The sequence below is a fragment of the Sphaerodactylus townsendi genome, linkage group LG02 (assembly GCF_021028975.2).
Source record: "Sphaerodactylus townsendi isolate TG3544 linkage group LG02, MPM_Stown_v2.3, whole genome shotgun sequence".
Lineage (NCBI taxonomy): Eukaryota > Metazoa > Chordata > Lepidosauria > Squamata > Sphaerodactylidae > Sphaerodactylus > Sphaerodactylus townsendi.
The window spans coordinates 20,896,499-20,921,055 of record NC_059426.1 but is presented as its reverse complement, the minus strand read 5'-3'; the positions used below and the strand labels follow the sequence as shown (position 1 = coordinate 20,921,055).

The 24,557-nt window shown below is 43.8% G+C and overlaps 1 protein-coding gene across 1 annotated transcript in view; it reads left to right on the top strand.

Moving 5' to 3' along the window:
- LOC125426207 (aldehyde oxidase 3-like) overlaps window positions 1–24,557 on the top strand; it is a 343,943-nt gene that overhangs the window by 28,502 nt on the left and 290,884 nt on the right. The window contains exons 21-23 of the mRNA XM_048484463.1: window positions 1,023–1,147; window positions 3,461–3,594; window positions 4,699–4,786. Coding sequence (XP_048340420.1) covers window positions 1,023–1,147; window positions 3,461–3,594; window positions 4,699–4,786 — 347 coding nt within the window. The remainder of the gene's footprint in view (window positions 1–1,022; window positions 1,148–3,460; window positions 3,595–4,698; window positions 4,787–24,557) is intronic.

Here is a 24,557-nt window from a genome sequence, read left to right as displayed (position 1 = left end):
TTATTTTCTCATTGCTATGATTTGTTCTCACTGTTGTTTAATGGGTTGAAATTACATGAAATGCAAGAAGTAGGGGGTAAGATGTAATTATGTAGAATTCAAAGAGCAAAGACTACTTTCAATTGCAGTAATTGGCCTTGACTTCACCGTGTTTCCCCGAAAATAAGCCAGGGTCTTATATTAATTTTTGCAGCAAATGCTGCATTAGGGCTTATTTTCGGGGCAGGTCTTGTTTGCATCCCAGGGGACGAGGGTGTTCCAGGGGTGTGGTGGATGCGTTCTGAGGGTGGGCAGGGGCGTGGCAGGGGCATGGCGGGCACGATCCGGGAGTGGACGGGGGTGTTCCAGGGGCAGGTGGGGCATTCTGGGGCGTTCCGGGGCGTGGCAGGGGTGCAGGGTGTGGGCTGTGCCAGGGAATCTAGGAGTACGGCTTATTTTTGGAGTAGGGCTTATATTTCAAGCCCCCTCCCAAAACACCAAAAAAATCACGCTAGGGCTTCTTTTCAGAGTAGGGGTCATTTTCGGGGAAACACGGTAGTTCTGCTAAGTTGGTTAACACCAAAAATAGCAAAGTCCAAGTTTTCCCAACTTCATTAAGACCTATTATGGCTAAGAAATCCCAAGTCTATGATAAGGGAGGGTTTGGGGGAGAATACATCAATTATCTTGATAAAATTTAGTCCATCAGTTTCATACCAGGCTGAAATGTTCTCCCCCTGTCTTTTAATAGCACATCTTTGGGATTTATCCCTTGTGTAGGGACTAATCTATTTACCTATGTAAAGAGCAAAGAGGAATTTCAACCACATGATGGCAGATATCATGTTGAAGGATGAGCAAGTAGATAAGCCCAATACGGTACAGCTGATCCAATAGCATTCTGCAATGGTATTGCCTCATTGTATATGGGGGACTGTATGCTCAGTTACAAATCATATAAAATTTATCTGGTGTTGGGAAATTACTTGGGGGAAATGTTCAAGATTAGCTTCAAGTGTTCACTCCTCTTTGGATCCTGACAGGTGAAAACCGTATTGGAGGGCAAAAACATTTTTATTTGGAGACAAACTGTATTATTGTGATTCCAAGAAAAGAGGACAAGGAAATGGATATCTATGTCTCTACCCAGAATGCTTCAAGTGTGCAGGTAGTTCAAGACCCTCCCTGTTCGAACAGCAACAATAGTAGGATAGCCACCACTTTCCCCACCAATAGAAAAAAAGCCTTTTCATGAATCCCCCGGTATGTAATTTGCTCTCCCCACTGTATCCAACAAAAGAAGAGGCTGCCTATCAAAGTACTGCCAGTAACTACTACTTTGTTGCCACTCGTCTTAACATATGACAGGTTCTTCTTCATTTCCAGGAGAGTAAAAAACACATCCATTCAAATATATTGTACGGGGGCTGATGTTGGAGCTGGGCAGCCCAATCCAGAGGCTGCTGCCACTGGGGACAGCTCCACCGCCATGCCACCTCCAAAGGGCTTTCAGGGGCAAGGGAGTGCAGCAAAAAATAAAACGCCCCCCAGGTGCTTGAAAGCCCTCCATTGGACTAAATGGAGTTACGCCCACCCTTTTGGGTGGCATAACTCTGAGCACTGGGCCATGGCATTCCTGACTCCAAAGGCTGCATCAGGGAAATGATTCGTGCCCCAACCCCCTGAATTGGACCGATATAATAAAGGGGTTTTCTTTCTTTCTCAGAATGTTAAGAGAGTCATCATTGCTCATGGTGTGTTAACTCATCCCAGTTTTGTTTCCAGTAAACAGGTTTGCAGGGTCTCTTTCAAAAACCCACTAAATCTATTTGATTATAAACAGCAGTAGGACACCATGGGCACCATGTCTTCATATAGTGCTCAAATAAAATTGCTGTGTGAACAATACACTGACAATTCTGCAGGGCTGGTTCCAGGTTTGGGGGGGCCAGGTACAGATTTTGCGGATTTCTCAGGCACCTGGAAAGGAAGGATGAGAATACACCAACCTCTCTTTCTGCAGTAGGTCCACTGGAAGCCTGGGACATGCCCTTGACTGCCTCTTAGCAATATGGTCTTTACCATAGAGGCTTGGAGGAGAGGTTCCTAGAGTGTCTCTGTTAAGGCCTGCCATTTTTTTCTCTTTCTCCCAATCTCTTGATAGTTTGGAAGTGGGGCCAGAAATGGACACATGCCCACTGTAATGAGGCTAATGGCAGCCCTAAGATCCATTGAAAGAAGAGAAAATATGGAGAGTGATTTCACTCCCTGCCTCCTGTGCATTGTAGTGTCTTAACCTGCCCATTTGTTTCTCTGTGGAAGTTCCCAAACCCCAGGAACAATCTTTCATGGAGTCAAAAGAAATTTGTGGAATGGAGAGGAACACACCCACAAAAAACTTCCACACTTTTCATGCATGCATGAAATGCTAAGACAGTGTGTCAGCACTATAAAAATATGTGTATTAGTTTTATTTCTCCACTGCTGCATAGATTTCCAGTTCATACAGGTCAATTATATATTTTCTGGCTGCTTACAAACCCTGATATAACATACAGTGTTGCCATATTTTTGCAGCAGCACTTTAAGTACATTGTAGGCTGTTTCTGAAATGGCTCTCCACCAACATAATTAATTCCAGTGGAGGCTCGGGACCACTCGCACGGTATTGTGCGGGTGCCACCAAAGCTGCAGCGAACCACAGAGGTGGCTCCGCACAGAGCCACCTCAGGTTCGTCCAGTTCACCTACCTCTCCTCCCTGCGCAGCTCTGGACAGCTGGAGGGACACATTCATGCTGCCCTCTGACCTCCGGGGGTCAGAGGGCACAGTGGGCATGTCCCTCCAGCCGTCTAGAGCTGCTCAGGGAGGAGAGGTAGGTGACCGGAACACCGGAGGGGCCAAAAACAGTGCCCTCACACCGGTGCGCTTCACACCACGCCAGTGGGAAGACGCCGCTTTTGAAAAAATCGCTCAGGGGGTGAGTTTCAAAAGCGGCGTTTTTGCACCGGTTGGGGAGGGCGAGCACAGCACCAGCTGTGCAAACAGCGCCCCAGGGAAAATGTTTTTACCGTCCCTAGGGTGCTGTTTTTCGGCCGTTCGGCCTATGCTATAAAACATGCTGAATGAGTATTAAGGTTGTCTTACTAGAGTGCACTGTGATCTAATAGTTATAGTTTTAGTGCACTGTGATCTAATAATTATAGTTTTATACCAATTTTACTGTTCCCATATGCCTTGTTTCCTTTTAATATTTATGCTCTTATATCCCATCCCCTTTATTGATGATAACAGTGTGTGTATGCAGAAATGCAATCTTATGTTTACAGCATTATTTTAAATTAAAACCCTGGGCTCACAAAAGGTTCTGGGAGGGGTCAACATTCATGTACTATGAATGGAAATTAAAGATGGAATAAAAAGGGTTGGAATAAGCAAACAAAAAGCCTCTGTGTAATAGGTTGCTTTTTCTTTTCTTACAGGAATTAGTGGCTACAACATTAGACATCCAGTTCAATAGGATCAGGTGCCACACCACGCGAGTTGGTGGTGCTTTTGGAGGGAAAAGTACAAAACCTCCATTTTTCGCAGCGGCAGCAGCAGTGGCAGCACACAAGTGAGAGCGCTGATTGTCCATGAGCTAAAAAAGAAACTGATGCCTCCTTCTTTAGACTAGTAACTAAATCTGGATTTAAAGAGGGGGAAAAGGACCACAAGGTTGTTTGTACCTCCCATACAAATCTCTCCAGGGCCCCTCCCAACCCTAGTTTTGGCATTATGTCTGACCATCACCAATAGGGTTGTTGTTTATCTGGGGGAAGTTGGATATTCCCACTGAGAGAATGGCTTTCCTGCCGCTGAGGAAATCAAAGAGCAAGGGAAAGAAATGGCAGCTATACTCTGTGATTTTTCCTTTCTACTATGGCAGTTTTAAAAGCTGGGATTTGTGCAGCTGGGAGTGCTAAACCCAGTCTTGGGGAGGTAGGTTACATTAGGTCCACTATGGCAGTGCAACTTAACAGGACTAATGTCAAACTGGAGAATCACAGCAGAACCAGTCCAAGCCGGGGATGGAAGGTGGCAAGCATTGCATAACACTAAAAAATAATGAACAGGATACAAAGAAACTCAGGCAAAGAACAGAGAACTTCTTGAAGCTGACAAACACGAACAATCAGCCTGGCAAGCCCATAGAAACCCCCAGGAGATACAGAAACAAGGAGGAAACAGAGAAAGGGGAAAAACCAATCCTTAGGAGCCCACAAATGCTGACTCCCCATCTTTGTGGCTGTGTGATTTTGGGAACCTTTTTGGGTGGGGGTGGGGGTGGTACCATGAAAAATTCCTGGATATATTTGTGTTGCCAACCATACCAAAAAATATCGATAAGGTATTTTCTAGGTATATTTTTTGTTCGGGTATATCCGAAATGTACACCCCTAGATAAACGTAATAAGCACAATACAATCCTATGAAGAGCTATTCTAGTTTATACCTATTGGACTTCGACTGGAGTAACTCTATATAGGATTACACTAATAATCGACTAGAACAAACGTTATTAGACGCCACAGTTCTATTTCCTGTATTTTAATTTCTTTAGTGAGTGTTTTGTGCACTGTAATTTTTGGATAGCGTATGCAACGTGAATTTGACATTTGTCCTCCTGATATTGTACCTTAAAGTTCCCATAAATCCATTTCTGCTTGTTTCCTTTTAGAACCAGCCGTCCGGTACGCTTTACTCTGGAACGAGATGCTGACATGTTTTTGTTTGGAGGTCGACACCCTTTTCTGGGGAGATATAAAGTAAGTAATACTGCTTCTGACAGGTTCTGCTTAGGGCTCAACACACAAGATCTAATTTTCATATCCTTGAAGTTGACCTGGCCCAACATGGCCATCCACCTGTTTCTGCCCTCGCTGAAGTCGGAACAGGGAAACTCTGCCTTGCCCACCCCGCTCGGCAACTTTGGCCCGTGATAATTCACAGCCGTCTATTCTCACTACACTTTTCCCCACCCAAAAAATCATTTTGTCCAACAAGCAATTTAGCTATGTACTCAGTAAACCCTTCAGCAACGAAAAGAAAAATATTGCATAGGCCCGTGGTGGCGAACCTTTGGCACTCCAAACTGCCACAGGAATGGAGAGGGCCCGAAGGTGAAGCGTTTTGATTAGCCAGCTATACGCATGCAGGAAACAATCAGCTGTGATTGGGTGAATGATGGGGGACTCCTGGCACCAAATTCCGCACTTTACTGGAATGCGAGGCTGAGTTGAGTGGTTCCCTGAAAAGTAGTAGTTCCCAACTGGAGTGTTGACCATTACATGAAGGCGAAGCTGGTACAAAACCGCCGATCCAGTGATTCCATGCGGAGCACTTAGGTGGTACAGCTCGAACCCAGGTCGATAGCATGAAGTGAATCGACATAGTTGAGCTGTCTCACTATAGATGTTAATAGCAGCAACAACACTGATTGTTTTCTTGAGCAGAGGTTTGTTGTGTTATTGGATGCATCCCACTTGTAAGGATTGTTTTAGGTCTACTACACTGAATGTTAGATAGGGTATTGTTTCAATTTATATCTAGTCCATTGTATGTTGTTGACCCTTGACTCAACTTGGAGTGATTGCAAGTTTTGGCAGAATACCCAGGGCCTGAAGAGGAATTAGCGATTAGTGGTTGATTAAGTGGGCTTGTGGTCCAGTTGGTTAATTGGGTAAAGTTACTGGAAGCCGTGAATTTTTTTGTATTTTTTATCTTGTAGTAGTAAATTGGGAGACTTATTAGGAGGGTAGGTATTCTAGTGGAGTGGGTCATTAAAGATACATGTGAAAAAAAGTGGGGAACTGAGAGCCCATAACAAGGTCCACAATCCGAAAAGCCAAGTCAAAGAGTTCAGAGTTGGCACCAGGGTATCAGTACACCCTGAAGAGTTAGCTATACAAGTTCAGAGTTCAAGGAGCTAAGATCCAGGGGTCAGAGTCAGCAGAGTTCAGCGTGAGAGGATGTGATGCAACATGGAGTCATCCTAAATATGTCCAAACTGGGGTATTTGCAAACCTCCTGTTATAGGTCCTCTAGGAGCCTAGAACTCATCCTGGGAATCTGATTCCTCCTGTTGAAGAGGTGCATTCCCTGAGAGTCAGCAGCTACACACTTTGTCTTTCAACTTTGGCAGTTCTCTACCACAAGCTGTCTCGATGATGAACAAAATGTAAAGTGATGCACATAGGGGCAAAAAAAAATCCAAACACACATACAGCTACAGGGTCAGTGCTATCCAGTCACAGACCAGGAAAGGGATTTAAGCGTCTTAGTTGATAGTTCCGTAGAATGTCAACTCAATGCATAACAGCTGTGAAAAAAGGCAAACTCTATGCTGGGGATCATTAGGAAAGGAATTGATAATAAAACTGCAAAGATTGTCATGCCCATATATAAAGCAGTGAATGCTGACCGCTGCTTAAGGTACTGTGTCCAGTTCTGGTGCATCTCAAAAGAATATTGAGGGAGATAGAAAAAGTGCAGAAGACAGCAAAAGGATGATTGAGGGACTGGAGCACCTTCCCTATGAGGAGAGCTTGCAGCGTTTGGACTCTTTAGTTTGGAGAGGAGAAACAGGGGATATGATTGAAGTCACAAAATTATGCATGGGTAGAAAATGTTGACAGAGAGAAATTTTCTCTCTTTTCTCACAATACTAGAACCAGGGGCATTCATTGTAGAAAATGCTGGGGAAAAGAATTAGGACTAATAGAAACACTTCTTCACGCAACGTGTGATTGGTGTTTGGAATATGCTGCCACAGGGGTGGTGATGGCCACTAACCTGGATAGCTTTAAAGGGCTTGGACAGATTTATGGAGGAAGTCGATTTATGGCTACCAATCTTGATCCTCTTTGATCTGAGATTGCAAATGCCTTAACAGACCAGGTGATGGGAGCAACAGCCGCGAAGGCCATTAGTTCACATCCTGCATGTGAGCTCCCAAAGGCACCTGGTGGGCCACTGCGGTAGCAGAGAGCTGGACTAGATGGACTTTGGTCTGATCCAGCTGGCTTGTTCTTATGTTCTTATGTTCTAACAGGCTCAGGCGAGCTACTTGCCTGAGACACATCAGAGGAGGCAGTGTAACCTCTATCTGTGGGTTCTGTGGGGCAGAACTTGGAAGGAGTTGCAAAGAACTAAATTTAAAACAAAATGGTTTACTTCCTTAATGAATAACACTTTTAACATTAACATTTAACATTAACAATTTACAGTCCTTTTAGGTGGCATTTCAAGTCCTTATATTTACAATCTACTGATACTGCCAAGTCCAATTCTTCCTGCTGGTGGTTGGCTTATGAAGACTTCAGAGGCTTGGTGAATGGGATCCAAGATGGTGAAGGTCCCCAAACGAACTCCCATCAACTACATACATAGCAAGCCCTGAAACAAGGTGTTAAGAGCTTATAAAGAATTAAATCAAGGTCCCAGCCTGGTAGCCCCCAACTTCACCAGTTTTTGCAGCCTTCTGCTGCTTTGAGTCTCCACCCCTTTCTGGGTCAACCTATTCTGAGCATGGGGGTCACAGCAGCACTGGGTGAATAGGTGGCTTCTGTAGGCACTTCAGGCTGTGAGGCCTGGCTGGTCTGCTGTTCATCCTGCAGGGGCTCTGGCTGCTCTCGGTTCATCTCTTGCATTCACCTTCTTCCCTGGGTTGTCAGCCTGGCCTGAGCTGTCCTGGCCCTGCTCTTCTCTGGTGGGCCACTGGGAGTAGCAGAGTGCTGGACTAAATGGACTCTGGTCCGATCCAGTAGGCTCTTTCTTATGTTCTTATGTTCTCCTGAGGACTCCTCATTCCCCAAGCGACGGCCCTGTTAGATTTCGTTTAGAGTCATGGATATGCCCAGTAGTGTGTGTGAATGCAGTCCATAGAAACTTCTCCAGAGACATAAATGTAAAAGGTAAAACTTACATTTATTCAACCATCTTCAGTTCACAACTTTGTTCAAGAAAAGTAAAATAGAAAGAACCTAGACTAAAGAGATTACTTTCCCTATGACAAGTGGAAGGCACAACTAGCATGCATCCGTGTGTGGAGGTGAGAAGAATGCTGCAGTGGCAAAGGCCCACTGAGCAGGCTGCCCATTGACCATCTTCGGTTCAAGGCTAGAGCAGAAGTGAGGCTAGCATGGGGAAGAAAGGAAGTTAGTGGGCAGTCTCCTGGCCCAGACAAGGAGGAGCAAACAAGAGGCAACATCACAGTTAGAGTGATGCTGGCACCCACAGTGTCAGGCATGCAGAAGTGGCTTATTCCAACCTCCTCCTGAGCACTGCATGCTTTCCAGATTGCTCACAATGTTCAGTTTGTGCACTTGAGCTTTGGAACTTGTCTCTTGGCAGTGGTTTGGTCAAGATGTCTGCTGTCATCATATCAGTGGGACAGTAGCGAGGAACACGGATTCCTTCTTCCTGTAAGAGTCTTACATAATGATCCTTAATAATTCCAATGTGTTTAGTACGTGCACTGTTCTTTCACGAAGAGAAAAGAGCTATACAACTCCTGGTTATCTTCTAGCATTTGTACAGGTAGGGTTCATCAATACCAAGAATCTTCTAACAACATTAAAAGCCATTGTAATTCTCTACATGCCTCAGGAAACTGATACTAATTCTGATTCAGTAGATGGGTGAGCAACCACACTTGTTCTGACTTGCCCAACTTACGCTTACTTTCCCCATAGAAAAACACGCATAGCCACTGGTAGATCTTAGATCCGTTCTTTCTCAGCCCAATCACCATCAGCATATCCCAATGAGTGATGTGGGATCTTTAGTTGCTAAGCAGTTTCAGTTTGAAGTCTAAAAAGTACCTCTTAAGAATTGCCTCACCACTCGTTTTAACAGCAGTCAGTCTCTTGTGGTGGGTGTGTGCTAACCCTTCTGGACAATATACTCCCGCGGCTGTAGCAATGTCAGGTCTAGTTGTCATTGCTAAGTACAACTTGCCTATTGCGAATCCTGTAATCATTGTTGTCAGGTAGCAAGTCATCAGGTAGTACTTGTCTGTAGAAATCAGAACTCATTGGGGTAGGCATTGGATTGACACCTTCAGGTTCACAGGAGCTGTAGCAGTTCAATATTTTTTCTGCTTCTGGCTAAGAAGATAGCTTCCATCTGGTTCACGTTCGATTTGGATCACAGAGTAGAGCTGGCATCTCCCAGGTGTGACTTCTACTTCCTTGTTGAGTTGGGATATAATCTCAGCACAGTCAGTTTCATTTTCATGGCAAATAATCAAGTCATCAACATATGTCAGGATAAATGTCCATCTCCCATTCTGTGCCTGCTGCTATAAAGGCAGAAGTCTGCATTGCCTTTTGAAGTCCTGACTTGAAGTAGCATCTTGGCTAGCTTATCTGACCAAGCTTTAGCTGCTTGTTTCAATCCATGAAGTCCTTTCTGAAGTTTACAGACTTCAATGTTTATTCTTTTCATCTATGAACCCTGGTAGTTGCTTCATATAAAGCTCCTGTTCGAATTGCATGCAAAAGCGGTTTTAGCGTCCATATGCTCAGTTTTCATGTTTCGTGCAGCAATGCTTAAAGGCATTTCTAATTGTAGAATATTTTACAACAGAGTGCAAAATTCTGATCATAATCTGTTCCATAGATCTGAGAGAGAATCCTTTAGCAGCAAGTCTGGCCTGTCTCTCAATCTGACCTTCTGCATCTTGTTTAGCTTTAAAAACCCATTTACAACCGATGCGCGTTTTTTATCCTTAGGTAGTTCTGTGAGAGTCCATGTTTGGTTCTTATGTAGTGCAGCGATTTCTTCTTATTCTGCCTCTTTCCACTTCTTGCTTCTGGTTCAGGCATCAGCTGTAACTCAGCCCATGAAGCTGGTTCGGCATGCAATATTAAGCCCCTTGCAAAGGTAGAGTAAGTTTCGGCTGGAGACTCCTTGTTAGGCTGCGATGGCCCTGAGGAGCCAAGGTCTGTCTGCCTCCCGCAGTAGTCTGTGACTCCCTCTGCCTCACCTGTCAGGTCTGGGATTTCCACGGCTGCTCCCTCTTCAGGTTGAGCATTTGCTGGCATCTGCGGTGATGTCATCCTGGGACTCTGGGCGATGTAGGATCCAGCTGGTATTATAGCCATCTCCCTCTGAATGGTCATCCATCACAGCAGGCTTGCCATCTCTGAATTAAGCTCGTCAAACTGCACAACTCTGCGCGCATAGTAATTTGGTTAGTTTCTGGATCAAAAATCCTGTATCCTTTACTTTCTGGAGAATAACCCATATACCTGCTTGCATAGTAGGGTCTAGCTTGGATCTCTTTTCTTTTTTGGTATGTAGAGGCATAAGCTTTACATCCAAAGACTCTGATGTGTTCTACGATTTGGTTTCCTGCCATGCCATAACTCATATGGAGTTGCTTCTGTGGCTTTGGTTGGCAATCTATTTTGTAAGGTAAACTGCAGTCATTGCTGCCTCTCCCAGTGCTTGCGGGAAGGCCTGAATCAATGAGCATGCGAATCATGTCCATTATATAGCGATTTCTTCTTTTCGGAATTCCATTTTGTTCTGGCCCGAATGGGCTACAGTAAGTCTGTGTTGGATCCCATGTTCCCTCAAAGAATTGTTTATAGATATGGAGATTGTATTCTCCTCCTCATCTGTTTGAAAACACTTGGGTTCTATTAAACATTAGATACCATAGCAACATGATCTCTTAGTTTCTGTTCAGTCTGAGACTTTTTCTTTTTAGCAAAATAACACACAGTGTATCTCGGTAGTCATCAATAAAGAGACAACAGATAGGTGTTATTACCAGTTGATGCTGGTTTGATTGGTCCACATAGATCAGAGTGAATTAGATCAAGAGGCTGCTTTAAGAGCATCTTTGGCTTTAGCTGGGAATGAAGGCCTGGATTCCCTTTCCTCTTAAACAACAATCACACAATTGGTTATCATTGGGACAGTCTTTTATGCAAATACCTGTTACCAAGTCCTTGCTTTTCAGCTTCAGGATGGCCTCTTTATCACGATTGGGCAAACCTCTATGCCAGAGCCAAGACTGCTGGGTAGAAGTTATCTTGGCTGTGCAGGCTTGTGGTTCCTCACAGTCAGTTCAAAGACTCCATTTGTAGGGTACCTGTGGAATGTAGCTCACCATCCGCGAGATAGTGCAGACATTATTCTCAAAGTGAACCTTGATCAGCACTTTCTGGTGGTGGCGGGGCTGATCAGATTAGCGTAGTCTGGAATATACAGGACATTTTTCTGCCTGAAAATCTCAATTCCCGTATCATTCAGTTGGCATTGTAAAGTAGCTTTGCCCTTTCCATTCACTGGAATCTGTTTTCCATTGGCTAAAATACACATTGCATCCAGCATCTCTATCTAATTCATTGAACAAAGCAACATCTGAAGCCATGTACCGGCACCACTATCAATAATCCAAGGCTTATATTTTTCATTAGTTTATATCATGGGTTGTGCAAAAGTTGAGGCGAATTTTTGGGAGTAAAATCCAGCACTGTCTGTGTGAATGGCGGTAGGGTGGCTTGCTGCCAGTCTCAGCATTCTTATTGCATCGACACTTCCCTCTGGAGGTGACGGGTTTAATGCACTTGCAGAAACAGATGGGTGAGCTCCTCCTTTCCCTGTGGGATTGGATTTCTGTATCCAAATGATTTAGTTCCGCCCTGCCTCTGGCTTCTTGGGCTTGTAACTTGAGCCATTCTTCCCTCTCTGCTCTCGGATACTCTTGCTGCTTGCGAGAAATTCAGACCCTAGTTAGTCCTAGAATTTCCTCAAATGTGCAGTCTTGCCATTTACAGTAGACACAAAAGTTATGAATATTTCTCCAGGCAATGAGCCCAAAGCAGTCCAATTTTTCAGTTCTTCCTCAGAACTGTGCCAGTGGTTGCTAACTTATCAATCAGATTCAGCAATTTCTCTATATGGCAATCAGCATCTCCATTTTCTTGTAATTTGATTGAAAATAGTTGTTTAAATAAACTCACTTTGCTATTTCTGTCTTGCTCCAAAGACCCTTTTAATGCTTCTAGCATGTCTTTGGCAGAATCTTGTCCTTTAACATACACCAGTTGTGAGTTTGTGAGTACTAACAGACTACATTCATGGCCTTTTTCATCTGCTCTTTGCCATCTAGTCTCTTCATTCCACTGTTTGGTTTTGATGTAGTTAAAACAAAACCTATGCCCTCTTCCTTTATTTGGGATTGAATTCTGGCAAATTACATGAGTTAAAATTCAGGCTTGTAAGCTTCTCAAAGTGCCTTCACAGCTGAGCCATTTTAATGCAAAGAAACTCTCTGAAATCTCAATGAGTCACACACACACAAGAAGAGGAAGCAAGCCTTCGGGCTGTCTGGCCTTTGTTACTGCTGGCCTGTTAGAGCCAGGTGAGCAAGAAAACACAAGAACCAAGGCAATGGCTGCTAAGCCATGCAAGAGAGAAAAAATTGCTCCAGCACACAAAATATCTGGGCTTCAAAATAACCATCAATCTCTGCTGCCATGTTGATTTCGTTTAGAGTGTGGATATGCCCAGTAGTGTGTGTGAATGCAGTCCATGAAACTTCTCCAGAGACATAAATGTAAAGGTAAAACTTACATTTATTCAGCCATCTTCAGTTCACAACTTTTGTTCCAAGAAAGAAGTAAAATAGAAAGAACCCTAGACTAAAGAGATTACTTTCCCTATGACAAGAGTGGGCACCTTCTTAGCCATCCGCGTGTGTGGAGGGTGAGAGAATGCTGCAGTGTAAAGGCCCCACTGAGCAGGCTGCCATTGACCATCTTGCTTTCGGTTCAAAGGCTTCATAGAGCAAGTGAGGCTAGCATGGGGAAGAAAGGAAGTTAGTGGGGCGGTCTCTGGCCCAGACCGGAGGGCAAACAAGAGAGCAACATCACAGTTAAGTGATGTCACAGCAACCCCCAGTGTCCAGGCATGCAGAAATTAAACTATTCCAACAGGCCCATGACCATGCCCTAAAGAAAATAGATGCTTTGCATAAGCGTAAGCATAAACATAAGCATTGTCATTGTGCACTTTGGCATTTACAGCAGCATTCCTCGTCTGCACACAATTTCAGACTCATACCCATCCTCACTTTCCTTCCTCCACCCATCCCTACACCCCCCCCCCAAATACATCAACATGAAGCCCGCGGAGTTCATAATACCCTGTTTCCCTGAATATAAGACATCCCCTAAAATAAGACATAGTCGAGTTTTGCTGAAGTCGCGAGAAATATAAGGCATCCCGAAAGTAAGACATAGCAAAGTTTTTTGTTTGGAAGCATGCCCGACAGACAGAACACAGAAAAAATAAGACATCCTGAAAATAAGACATATTAGCATCTTAAGGGAGCAAAATTAATATAAGACTTTATCTTATGATAGAGAGCTCTGATAGCCACAGCTCTAGAGTAGAAGCTGTCTCTAAGCCTCTTTGTCCCTGGATTTTGATAGACCTGTATGCGTCTGCGGATGGTAACAGTTCAAAGAGAATTAGTAACGGATGAGGCGGATCTCTCCGAATATTTTACTTGGGCTTTCTTTGGAAGCTTGAGGGAATTATAAAGAGAGTTCTTCCAAGGAGGAGAGGGCAGCCGATAATCCTCTGTGCAGTGATCACCCTTTGGGCCTTCCTATCTGCCACTGTGCAGCTGGGGAGCCATACACAGATGCAGTAGGTGAACATACTCTATAGCACAGGCGGTAAAAGGACACCAGGAGGGTGAACTTCGACTCTGTGGCATTGTACCTCATTGTACCCCCATTCCCAGGCTCCCACACAGATCTCAGGAGTTTCTCAACCTGGACTTAGCAATCCCTACCACCCCCCACCAGTCTCCTGCTGGTAGGCAGGGGCCGGACACAGGGTTAGCATTTTCTCCAAAAGCCAGCAGTTTCAGCTTCAAAGTATCAACCAGCAGAGCTTTTCACCAAGCAGAGAAATGTCTGCAGATCCAAAGGAGGAGGAAATGTTAAGAGCAGCCGATTCAACTGGTTGAGGCCCTGCTACAGCTTGTCTGCGATCCATTCCTCATTCAAGGAGCTTCCAGGCAGTGCGTTCTCCCTCGTTCTGTTTACTGTGCGCTTCCTGCCAAGCTGGCCGCCAGGCTCGCCCACAACAATAAATTATCTAGAACAAGAGGCTGGATTAAATGTCATCTCTCAGAAGATGACCTTTTTACAGTTCAGAAGTGTCAAAGGATTATGGGTGTCGAGTCCTCCGTGAATCATCTGTTTTCGATCATCGACCCAGAAACTTAAATTGCTAGTAAATCCAGTTGGCCTTTGAAACCATGAAACATTTGTCGCCTTAGCCTCTTGATTCAAGCGAGGCATGGTTGGCTGGGCTGGAAATCTTCAACCTGCAGGAAAGGTTGGTTAGTGTTCCTTTACATTGGATGAATCAGCGCCAGAAATGCCATTTTACCTGCATTGCTGACTCACTCGCCTTTTCAAGAGTTGCCACCCTCCCCAGAGAAGAGGGAAACCTTCCTTCTGGCAAAGTCTGGAGGTTTGAGGGTGGTTCTCTGCGAATGTGGCTGCTATGCATACGTAGTTTCTTCATCACTTGCTGGAGCTGTTGCTGTCTACTACCACAATTCATCTTAATATTTTGATTCATTGAATATTGGAATACTGACTCTTTCAACTGACTGGAACACAATGACTATTGCAGGTTTAATTGCCTCATGGACAATATTTATGACATGCTCTCATTATATGTTTGTTTATTACCTTTATATCAGTTAAATGAAAATCACAATATATCTTTATGAATAATCTTTATGAGCGGTTTATAGAGTATCTATTGAAATTATGCTCAAACTAACTGCTTATGCCTCATTGCCTTGTATCCCTATATATATACAGTCCTTGTTTTAGGCTTGAAGTTGGCCTCAAATCTTTCAGTATTATTGGTTTGAGGTGGTATCGGTTTGGGAAAAACTGGGGAGGGATTTCAACTTGAATTGACAGTATTCCATAGAGTTTGCTTTCTAAAGTTGCCATTTTCTACGGAAATGATCTCTGCCATCTGGAGATCAGTTATAATTCAGAGTGCTCAGACCTCACCTGGAGGTTAGCAACCCTACCTTTGTATCTACACTGTTCCTTTTCTGCCATCCGCAGCGAAAACTACGGATATGTCTGGAGTCGCGTTAAAGTTCTCTGGGCAACAGCAGTTTGATCTTGTAGAGTGCAGTTTCCTATCAGTTATACGTAATAATTGTACGTAGAGAGCCAGTGTGGTGATTAAGAGCAGCAAACTCTAACCTGGGTTTGATTCCTACACCGCAGGCAATGGGCCAGCTAATCCTGGAGAACTGCATTTGACTCCCTTATCCCTTGAGCAGCAGACTCTAATCTAGAGAACCTGGTTTGATTCCCCCACTCCTCCACATAAGCAGCAGACTCTAATATGGTGAAATGGGTTTGTTCTCCACTCTTCCACGTGAAGCCTGCTGGGTGACCTTGGGCCAGCCACAGTTCTCTCGAACTCTCAGCCCCATCATCTCACAAGGTGTCTGTTCTTGGGGAAAAGGACGGGAAGTTGATTGTAAGCCCTTTTGAGTCTCATTATTAAAGGTGAAAAAAAGCAATGTATAAAACCAGCTTCGTCTTGATGTTTTTTAGGTTGTTGGAAACAACGAAATGTGTTTGATAGAAAACTAAGCATTGCATATGTTTTAATTCCCCCCCCCTCCCCAATTACGCTTTATCCACAATGGCTTGGAAATTTCTGGAAATTTTACATATCTACTTCATCTTAGAAGACTTTCTCTATTTTGTTGACTCTTCCCCTGAAGACCCACTAAGCTGGAAGACATTTCCATAGGCTGGGAAAGAATCATATGAATGGTTGCGAAATTTCATTAACTCTGATCTCAGTCTTTTTTTTGGGGCCAGGACTTCATCTCTCCACTTGTGTAATGCCTCTGACCCAACATCATTAATGCCTTTCAAGATGTGTGTTTGCCTCAAACCTAAAGAGTAGTGTTGGAAAGTGCTATAAAGTTGCTGCTTAATTACAGCAACCTGAAAGGAGTTCAGGGTGGTTTGCCATTGTCCTCTGCATCACGACTCTGGAATTCCTCGAGTGATCTCAAGTAGGTGTAACCTCCATGCTCCAAGAATGGGTTGACCCAGAAGGGTGGGGCTCCAGCAGCCAGGAAGGCGGGACTCATGTAGTTGAGGAGGAGACAAGGCTACCAGATTTCGGACCTTGATTTCTATAAGCCCTTAACATCTTGTTAAAGGTAACTGCATGTTGCTGGGAACTACTGGGAAGTAGTTGTTTATTTTTGCTTTATGTTGTAAATATTTGTAGTTTATTGTTTCAAGGGGTTTTGTGTGGTTGTAATGGGTGAGGAGTTCTCCTGGAAACCTTCATCCTGTTGAACCCTGTTCATCAAAGCCCTTGGAGTCTTCAAGGGTAAGCCCACTTGCAAAGAAGAATTGGACTTAGCAGTATCAGTAGACTGTCCAATATAAAGGACTTAATGCAACCTGGTAGGACCTTCAAGTGTGATGTTAAATGTTGATGTTTGATGTTAAGAAAGTAAACCATTTTGTTTTTAAAATTTATTGTTGCAAACTCATTCCAAGTTCTGCCCCACAGAACCCACAGGATACAGAGCTACATAGGCACATGCAAAAATGGCCTTTATTCTTCACCCTGGTGATTCAGTCCCATTTTCAATCTTGTTCACGGTGCAAATTATTTGCTCCGCATTTTCAGTATCTGAGGTCTTAGCAGTCACAGCCAAAGGTGTTTGCTTACAGGCAGAGTTATTGGAACAATTTAATTCCTATTGGCCCTGGGTATGTTTAATTTTGGCGAGTTCTCTGCATGGAATAGTATAGGACTGTGCAAAGGAGTTATTTCTTCTCCAACCAGCTTTTGACTCATTCTCTAATAATTACAGTCGCGGTCCTCTCTATATAACAGCCATCAGAGTGTGTGTCTCCAAAATATCGTTCCTGAAGTTGACCCGGCCTTGAATGATCTCATAGGGCACGGCTGCGCTACCTTCACCTGATTGCAGCAGAGGCCTGGCATCATAACAGCTCATTTACTCACCTACGATGGGCAAAACATTGACAGCCAAAGGGAAAGACATCCGAGTGAGTCATCGCGTGGAAGACTGACTGTGGCAATCTCCTCGGGCTGGGCCTTCTCTTGCCTAGTTCTTTTTTGAGGAGAAAGGCGGAAGTCAAGCTGAGTTAATCTCCCCTTGCAAATGAAAGGGTGCAGGGTGGTATTTAAGAGAACATCTGGTAATCCGTGGTGGATGGGGAGCTTCTCTCTTGAATGGCAACTGCAATTTTGTCTTCTGGTCCCAGATGTGGAAGGTGAGTGAGGAGGCTGACTAAAGGTCTTTGTTAATATGTCATTTTCCCCACAGGTAAAATTACAAGGTTCAAGAGAGAACATGCTTACTAGGGTTGACAAAAAAAACTGCTTTTTTTCTTCATGGGACAAGCCTAGACTTGGCTGCAGAGATGGGAAGAGGCAAGCCTCTGCAACATCTGGATTTCAGCTCTGGGTTGGTAAATATCTGGAATTTTAAGGGTAAAGCCTGTGAGGAGGAAGGGTCTTGAGGAGGAGGGACTTCAAAAGGTATTGAAGAAGCGAAAGGACAGACTTCAATGATAGGATAGAATGCAATACAGTCCTCCTTTGAAAGTGGCCATTTTTCTCAGATGATAGTCTATGCCTATAGAGCTATTATGAAACCCCAAAGATCTCAGGCTTACGCGGAGTTGGCAACCCCATATTGCCCCAGGATAAATAACAAACCTCAGTTGAACCTTAAACTCCATGTTGAACAGCTTTCTATTAATCTGGTCCATGTGGCTTTCGGGTGGCCCCACGTTAAGCCTTCATCTTTGAACAAAGGAATTCAGATCTTGACTTTGTGGTTTTCGTAGAAACAGACTTGGCGCATTTGCAGTAGTCCTTTCTGCACAGCATAAATAAAACATCTTGCAGATGTTTTAAAAGAACTATTTTGGCCTCTTTTTTGTCAGCATAACAGACCCCCCCCCCCCCCCCAAAAAAAAAGCATTGCCAGAACATGGTTCTTTTCGCCTCCCCACCCTTAGCTCTCACTTCTGTTTTCCCGGCAGCTCGGCCTGGCCTTTTGTCTTGCTTGTGATTCTCTCATGCCTTCGCCATTTGGTGAAGGTTCCCTCAGAGAATTCCTCTGCCTACCCAGCTCATCTGCTACGGTTTGCTGCATAAATTATATGAATAAAGTTAATTTAGACTGAGTGATCCCGCACATATTAATGCGTTTTTCTTTTTTCTTGTTTTGTTTTTTTTTTTTTTTTTTTTCAATAGAGACATCTTTGAAACTATGATGACTCAAAATGTGCACATATTGCAGAGTGCATCACGAAGTCATTATAGCTAAAAGATGTCTCCTGAAAATAAAAAAAATGGAAAAAACGTAGGATCACCGTCCAAACTTATTCATATACACTGCCTACTATCGAAGTGTCAATTCACAATTGCTTCAGATGTTTGTGGACCACAATTCCCATCAGTGTGGGCTGATAGAATTATAGTCCCACAAACATCTGAAGTGCCAGAATTGGACACCCTGAGTATAAGGTATATGAATAAGGCAGATGAGCTTCAACCAGAGGGAAACCTCGAGGAAACCTTCAGCAAATGGTGGGCAGCAGGAAGAGATCACAAGCAGGAGAATGTCAGGTGTGACCTGTGGGGAAAGTGTAGTCCATGAGATATCTGAAGTGCCAGATTTGGACCTCCTGCCTTATAAGTGAAATCTCAGGCAGATGAGCTTCAGCCAGAGGAAACCTCGAGGGAAACCTTCAGCAATGGTGGGCAGCAGGAAGAATCACAAGCAGGAGAAAATGTCAGGTGTGAGCTGTGGGGAAAATGAAAGTAAGTACTGTTAGAAGTTGGGCTGGAAAAAAACAAGATGGTGACTGCACTGCTCTCCGCACAATAAGCGAAACATCTGCGACCCGTCATGGAGAAACAAGTTCATAGTTTAACATTTTCTAAAAAAACCCAGGTTGAGCAGAAATAAAACATCGAAGACATCTTGGGGAAGCTGTGTAGAGTTCTTTCCCAAAATGCTTATTTGAACATCCTCAATACATTTAATTTGTGGTGTGCGAAAGGATCTGTGGCACAGAAGACAATGTTTTCCCTTCCATTGAAAATGTGTAACTGCAAGTCATTGTAAACACAAGACAAGACAACCTGTGTCTTTAATCTTGCTTGCTTTTAACTTTGTTATTTAAATTTTAGAAACTGCTGCTGTATTTGTTTTAATGTGGTTAGTTTTAGTTATGTTTTTTATGTGCTGTTATTGGAACAGCTGTATTGTGAGCATACTCGAGGAGCCCTTTGGGGGTAGTGACCTATCATCAAACAACAACAACAACAACAACAATAATAATAGTTAAAATTATGATTACATTGAATTTGATGCTCAGCCCATTGAAATCTCTGTTAAGTATTCATCATAGTCTTTACTTAGCACAGTTAGCTAGATTGGAGATAACCACTGACATTGTAATCTTTAGGAAGTACTTCTGTAACACTGAAGAAAGTGTTCATGCAGAGGCAACCACTACAAAATGGATTTTTTGCAGCCTCACTCAGAGTACCACTCATATTTGGCCCTGCTGCGATATTATACTATATGAGGAGAAGAAGTGTGGATTGATAAACTTTTGTTTTATTTTGAGCTTTAGGAGAATCTGTGGACGATGTGAAGGACCCCCCACAAGCTGCCAAGGTAACAGGCTCTAATGACTGTATCCACTGAATAAGGTGGCTCTGTTGTAGGTTACCAGCGGTTAATGAAATTCCTGGAGTTTAAAGGGCAGATCCTAATAGGGTGTGAGGGTTTGTGGAGGACAGAAGGGACCTCAAGCTATTCTGCCATAGAGAGCTTCCCTCGAGAGAGCCATAATTTCCTTGAGAGGAATGATTTCTGTCATCTGAAGACCAGTTGTAAATCAGGAGATCTCTAGCCACGCCTGGAGTTTTTTATACCAATCAATCCTCTACACCCAAGACTAACTCTCTTGTTACAAAAAACAAAGTATGTTTCTTTAAATTTCTGATACTGTGTAAAACTCCTAGCCTAACCCTAACTCCTGCCCATTGTTAATTCCATGTAGTGGGTGCCAGCATGCTCACATCTTGATTAGCACCCAGAGGAGAGTCTGGGCTACCTGCGATGTAATGTGTTACCATCAGCCCTTTTGGATGGGAGATCACAAAATGTGGAATGTTCTAAAGGAGTTTGTTCTTGTGATTTGGTTACTGTGAAACCTTGACCATTCTACTCTGTTTGTATGCCCCAAATATGATGAGATTCACCGGATGAAATATATGAACTCTATTTTTTTTTTGCATTCCCAATGGCAAGAATGTTATAACATTCCATATCTCGAATGGTTCTGTTGATGCACTTTTGGGTGAGAATGTTGCAAATTTCATTCTTGAGATCAGTAATTTCTAATCATGTTTTTTTTTCTCACTTGTAATTTTTTTTTCTTTATTCACGCACATCTGTTTTGCAATTTTTTTTGCTTTTTTTATTGTGCCCGATAAAGGCCATTGTTATTCTCCTAAATATACAATAGCACCATTTTATCATGTCATTGAGCTCTCACCCCTTGCCTATTTAATGCCTCATTTGTTTGTTTGTTTGTTTGTTTTAATTGGTTGGGGTTCCAATCTTCAAAGAATTGAATATACCAGGTGTAGAGAACTGCAACATGACACCATGAAGCATTGATTCAACAACTAACTCAAAAAGAGGAAACACGTATTAGCAGCTATGAATTGGTTGAAGGGGTCAGTGCAGACATACATTGTAGTAAAGGGTGGGGATTGAAAACGTTTTGCAAATGTTTTAGGCAGTAGTGGGATCGAAAATTTTAGTAACAGGTTCCCTTGGTGGTGGGATTCAAACTTTGTGGTAAGCCAATGGGGCTGGTACGAGGGCACAGCGGGGCATGGCGGGCATTCTGCAGAGGCATTCCTGGGCAGAAGGGCTGTGGCAAGGAGGCCTTGGCAGCTGCATGGGAATCATAGTGAGGAAATGGCCAGATACCCCGCGCGAAGAGCAGGCTGCCCGCATGCCAGTGCACCTCCTGCTAGACTGCTTCAAGTTCTGCAGCTACTGCTGAGAGAAATTGTTAAATGGCGGGTAAAAATCCGTGGCAAAATCGCAATTAGTGAACCCTCTCGGCACACACAAATGAGTAGTAACCTACTCACCGGGAACCTGTGAGGAGCAGCTGGATCCCACCTCTGGTTTAGGTGATTTGTGCAGAAGGGCCTTAGTCCAAGCACATAATTAACCAATACTATGCAAACTCTCTAAAAGCGTCAATATGTGTCTGGAAGGATGTCATGTTTCAGAGTTCCATAACCCTCCTGAAGAGATTAAAAAAGTTTTGACCTGCTGGACTCTCTAATCAGAAATGGCTCAGGAAGCTGCTAAAAGCCAAAGGGGCCTATCTGTGTGCTGGATTCTGCATCCATAACCTGCTGTGTTCAAATTCACACTCTCTTTAGGCCCCAGTTGTAATTAGGCATTCATATTCTGCTTGGATAAGAAGTGTCAGTCGGGTTCCTGCTGAGCGGAGGATGGTGGGACGGGGTCTTCTTCTCATGTGGGAATCCTGCCAGTAGAAATGCCAGTAGGATCCAGTGTTCATGAAACTCTACCAAGTTAGGTTCCTGCATCTCTCTTATTGGAAAAAAAGACTGCCAGGGACCAGCAAAGAGGGATATTCTATAGAGATACCATTTTGTTTGGAAGGGAGAGGAGTCCCTTTTGGGGCTGTAATCTGACATCCAATTATACTCCTCAATCCCTGTTCAGTGGGATTTCAGATTACACACAGAGTGGTATGAGATGGTAATCTCCTTAAAAATGTGAAAATAAAACGGCATCTGCCACTCATGCTGCTAACTTTAGTCAGAGTTGTATGTGTTCTGCAGAACCTGGGAGCTGCTATCTCCAGCACGGAAATTCTATAGATTTGGAGAAGTTGCTGCTTAGGAAGGATAGAAGAAGAAGGAGAAGGAAAAGAGTAGTTTGGATTTATATCCCCCTTTCTCTCCTATAGGAACTCAAAGGGAACACAATCTCCTTGCCCTTCCCCTCACAATAAACACCCAGGTGAGGTAGGTGGGGCTGAGATCTCAGCTGTGACTAGCCCAAGGTCCTTAGCTGGCATGTGTGGGAGTGCACAAGCTAATCTGAATTCCCAGATAAGCCTTCCTAGCTCAAGCTGACAGAGGAGGAATCAAACCCGGTTCCTCCAGATCAGAGTGCACCTGCTTAGCCACTACACCACTGAAACAGAGGGCTCAGAGGGAGAGGGAGCTCAGAGGCAACCTTACTCCAGTAGGCTGGGAATCTCAGATTGTACATCTAATCTGTAGGGACAGATCAGTTCCTGGAAGATGGGCTTTTGGAAGAGTGAACTCTAGTATTATACTATTAGAAGCCTCTCTATCCTAAACCCCACCCTCCTCAGGTTCCACCCCAAAATATTTAGGTATTTCCCAACCCAGAACTGTCAACTCTAGCTTTTGATCATGAGATTTGCCTTTCTCTGTTGTCATGTGATGTGCCTCTAAGACTTCTATTCCTGCTAGTCCAAAACAGCCATTTTTCAGCAAAAGAGGAGGAGAAGAAGAGTTGGTTTTATGCTTACTTTTCTCTGCCATAAAGGAGTCTCAAGTGGCCACAATGCCTTCCTTCCCCTCTCCACAACAGACATCTTGTGAGGAGTAGTGAGGGCTGAGGAGAGGTCTGAGAGATATGTGAATAGCCCAAGGCAGCCACAGCAAGCTTCATGAGGAGGAGCAGGGGAATCAAACCCTGTTCTCAGATTAGAATCTGCTGCTCATGTGGAGGAGGGAAATTGAGACCGGTTCTTCAGTTAGTCACCACTCTTGGTGCTACACCATGCTGGAGGGAAGGAAGGAAGGAAGGAAGGAAGGAAGGAAGGAAGAGGCAGGAACGAACAAAGGAACGAAGTAAGGAAGAGCGAGGAAGGAAGGAAGGAGGGAAGGAGGGAAGAGGGAGGAAGGAAGGAAGGAAGGAAGGAAGGAAGGAAGGATATTTCCCCTAAATTGGAAAAACTTTCTTGAGCGAATGAAGAAAAAAGTGTGAGAAAGTGCAGTGAGGATACAAGAGAGGAAACCATGATTTGGGGAGCAATAAGTAAGCAGCTCCTTGTTGGTTTATACTCTGAAAATCTGATTAGTTATTGTGAGAGCTCAACCACTGCCAACAAATAAACAATTATCTTCTCTCCCAAATCTTGGGTGTCTGAGAATCTGCTCAAAGCCACCGTCACGGATTAGACCAGAATGTGCTGCTTATTGTTCTTACAAGAAGGAACGATTTTTTAAAATGTTTTTCAATGAGGTTTCCTTTTCCACTTTTTCGGAAGGTGCCTCCCCTCCTCCTGGTTTTCCCCCTTTTGGTCTCAGTCCTTTAGGCTGTTAAAATGATGCTCAGAATGAAGCTGATTTCAAAAGCTGCTACCTGAAGCCATTGGCATCTCAATTTCTATGCTGAAAAAAAACCTGAATGAGGGATTTTCTACAGAGGAGGAAAGAAAATCTGATCCAAATTCTTAGAAAACAAGGCAGAGGAGTCCAAAGCTGCCAGCAGCTTTTTTTAAAAAAAAAGAGTTGTTGGGATCCCCTCTTTTGAGAGTGTGTTTTGTTTCATTTAATTTTAACGAAATTGAATCAGCTAACAATGAAATTTGCCCCACTATGCTCCTCACATTTATTTATTTATTTATTTGTTATTTTCAGTTTATAGGCCAGCCCCATCCCTGAGAGAATGTCTGGAGTGTGCAACATAATAACCATCATATACAAATAAAACAGATAAAACCTTTAGAAACGGTAAAATGAGGACTAAATATAATAGTTAAAATTAATTTGTAAAATGGCATCCGACAATTTAAGTTTCAAATCCTCTTTCAAGGAGGAAGGACAGCAAATCCCAGAGTAACAAAGGCACAGATGTAAAGGCCGGTGGGAGGGCACTGTCAGCGGCTGGGTACCTCCAAAGGCCAGCCCAGGAACAGCTCAGTCTTACAGGCCCTAGATTCCATAAGGTCCCTTGGGGGGTGAGACAACACTGGTGAAGGCGTTCCACCAGGCTGGGGCCAGGGCTGTAAAGGAGCCCTGGCAGTGAGCCAACCGTATCCTTGAGGAGCCAAGGAGGGACCACCAGTAAGTTGGCCTCTGCTGGCCCGAAGAGGCGTATTGGGACATGTGGGGTGATCTGGGTCCCGAATCTGAAGGTCCCAAGCCGCGTAAGGCTTCATTTCAATCATTATGTGGGGTAAAGACAACAGGGCAAATGCCTGCGCATTTTGGGTATTGTGAGGAAGTATTATGCTTCCTCTGATTTGAAAACTTTGTGACCTGTGATGGACAACTGAATGCTGATGCCTTATACCAGTGGTAGGCGAACCTATAGCACGAGGTGCCAGAGGTAGCAAT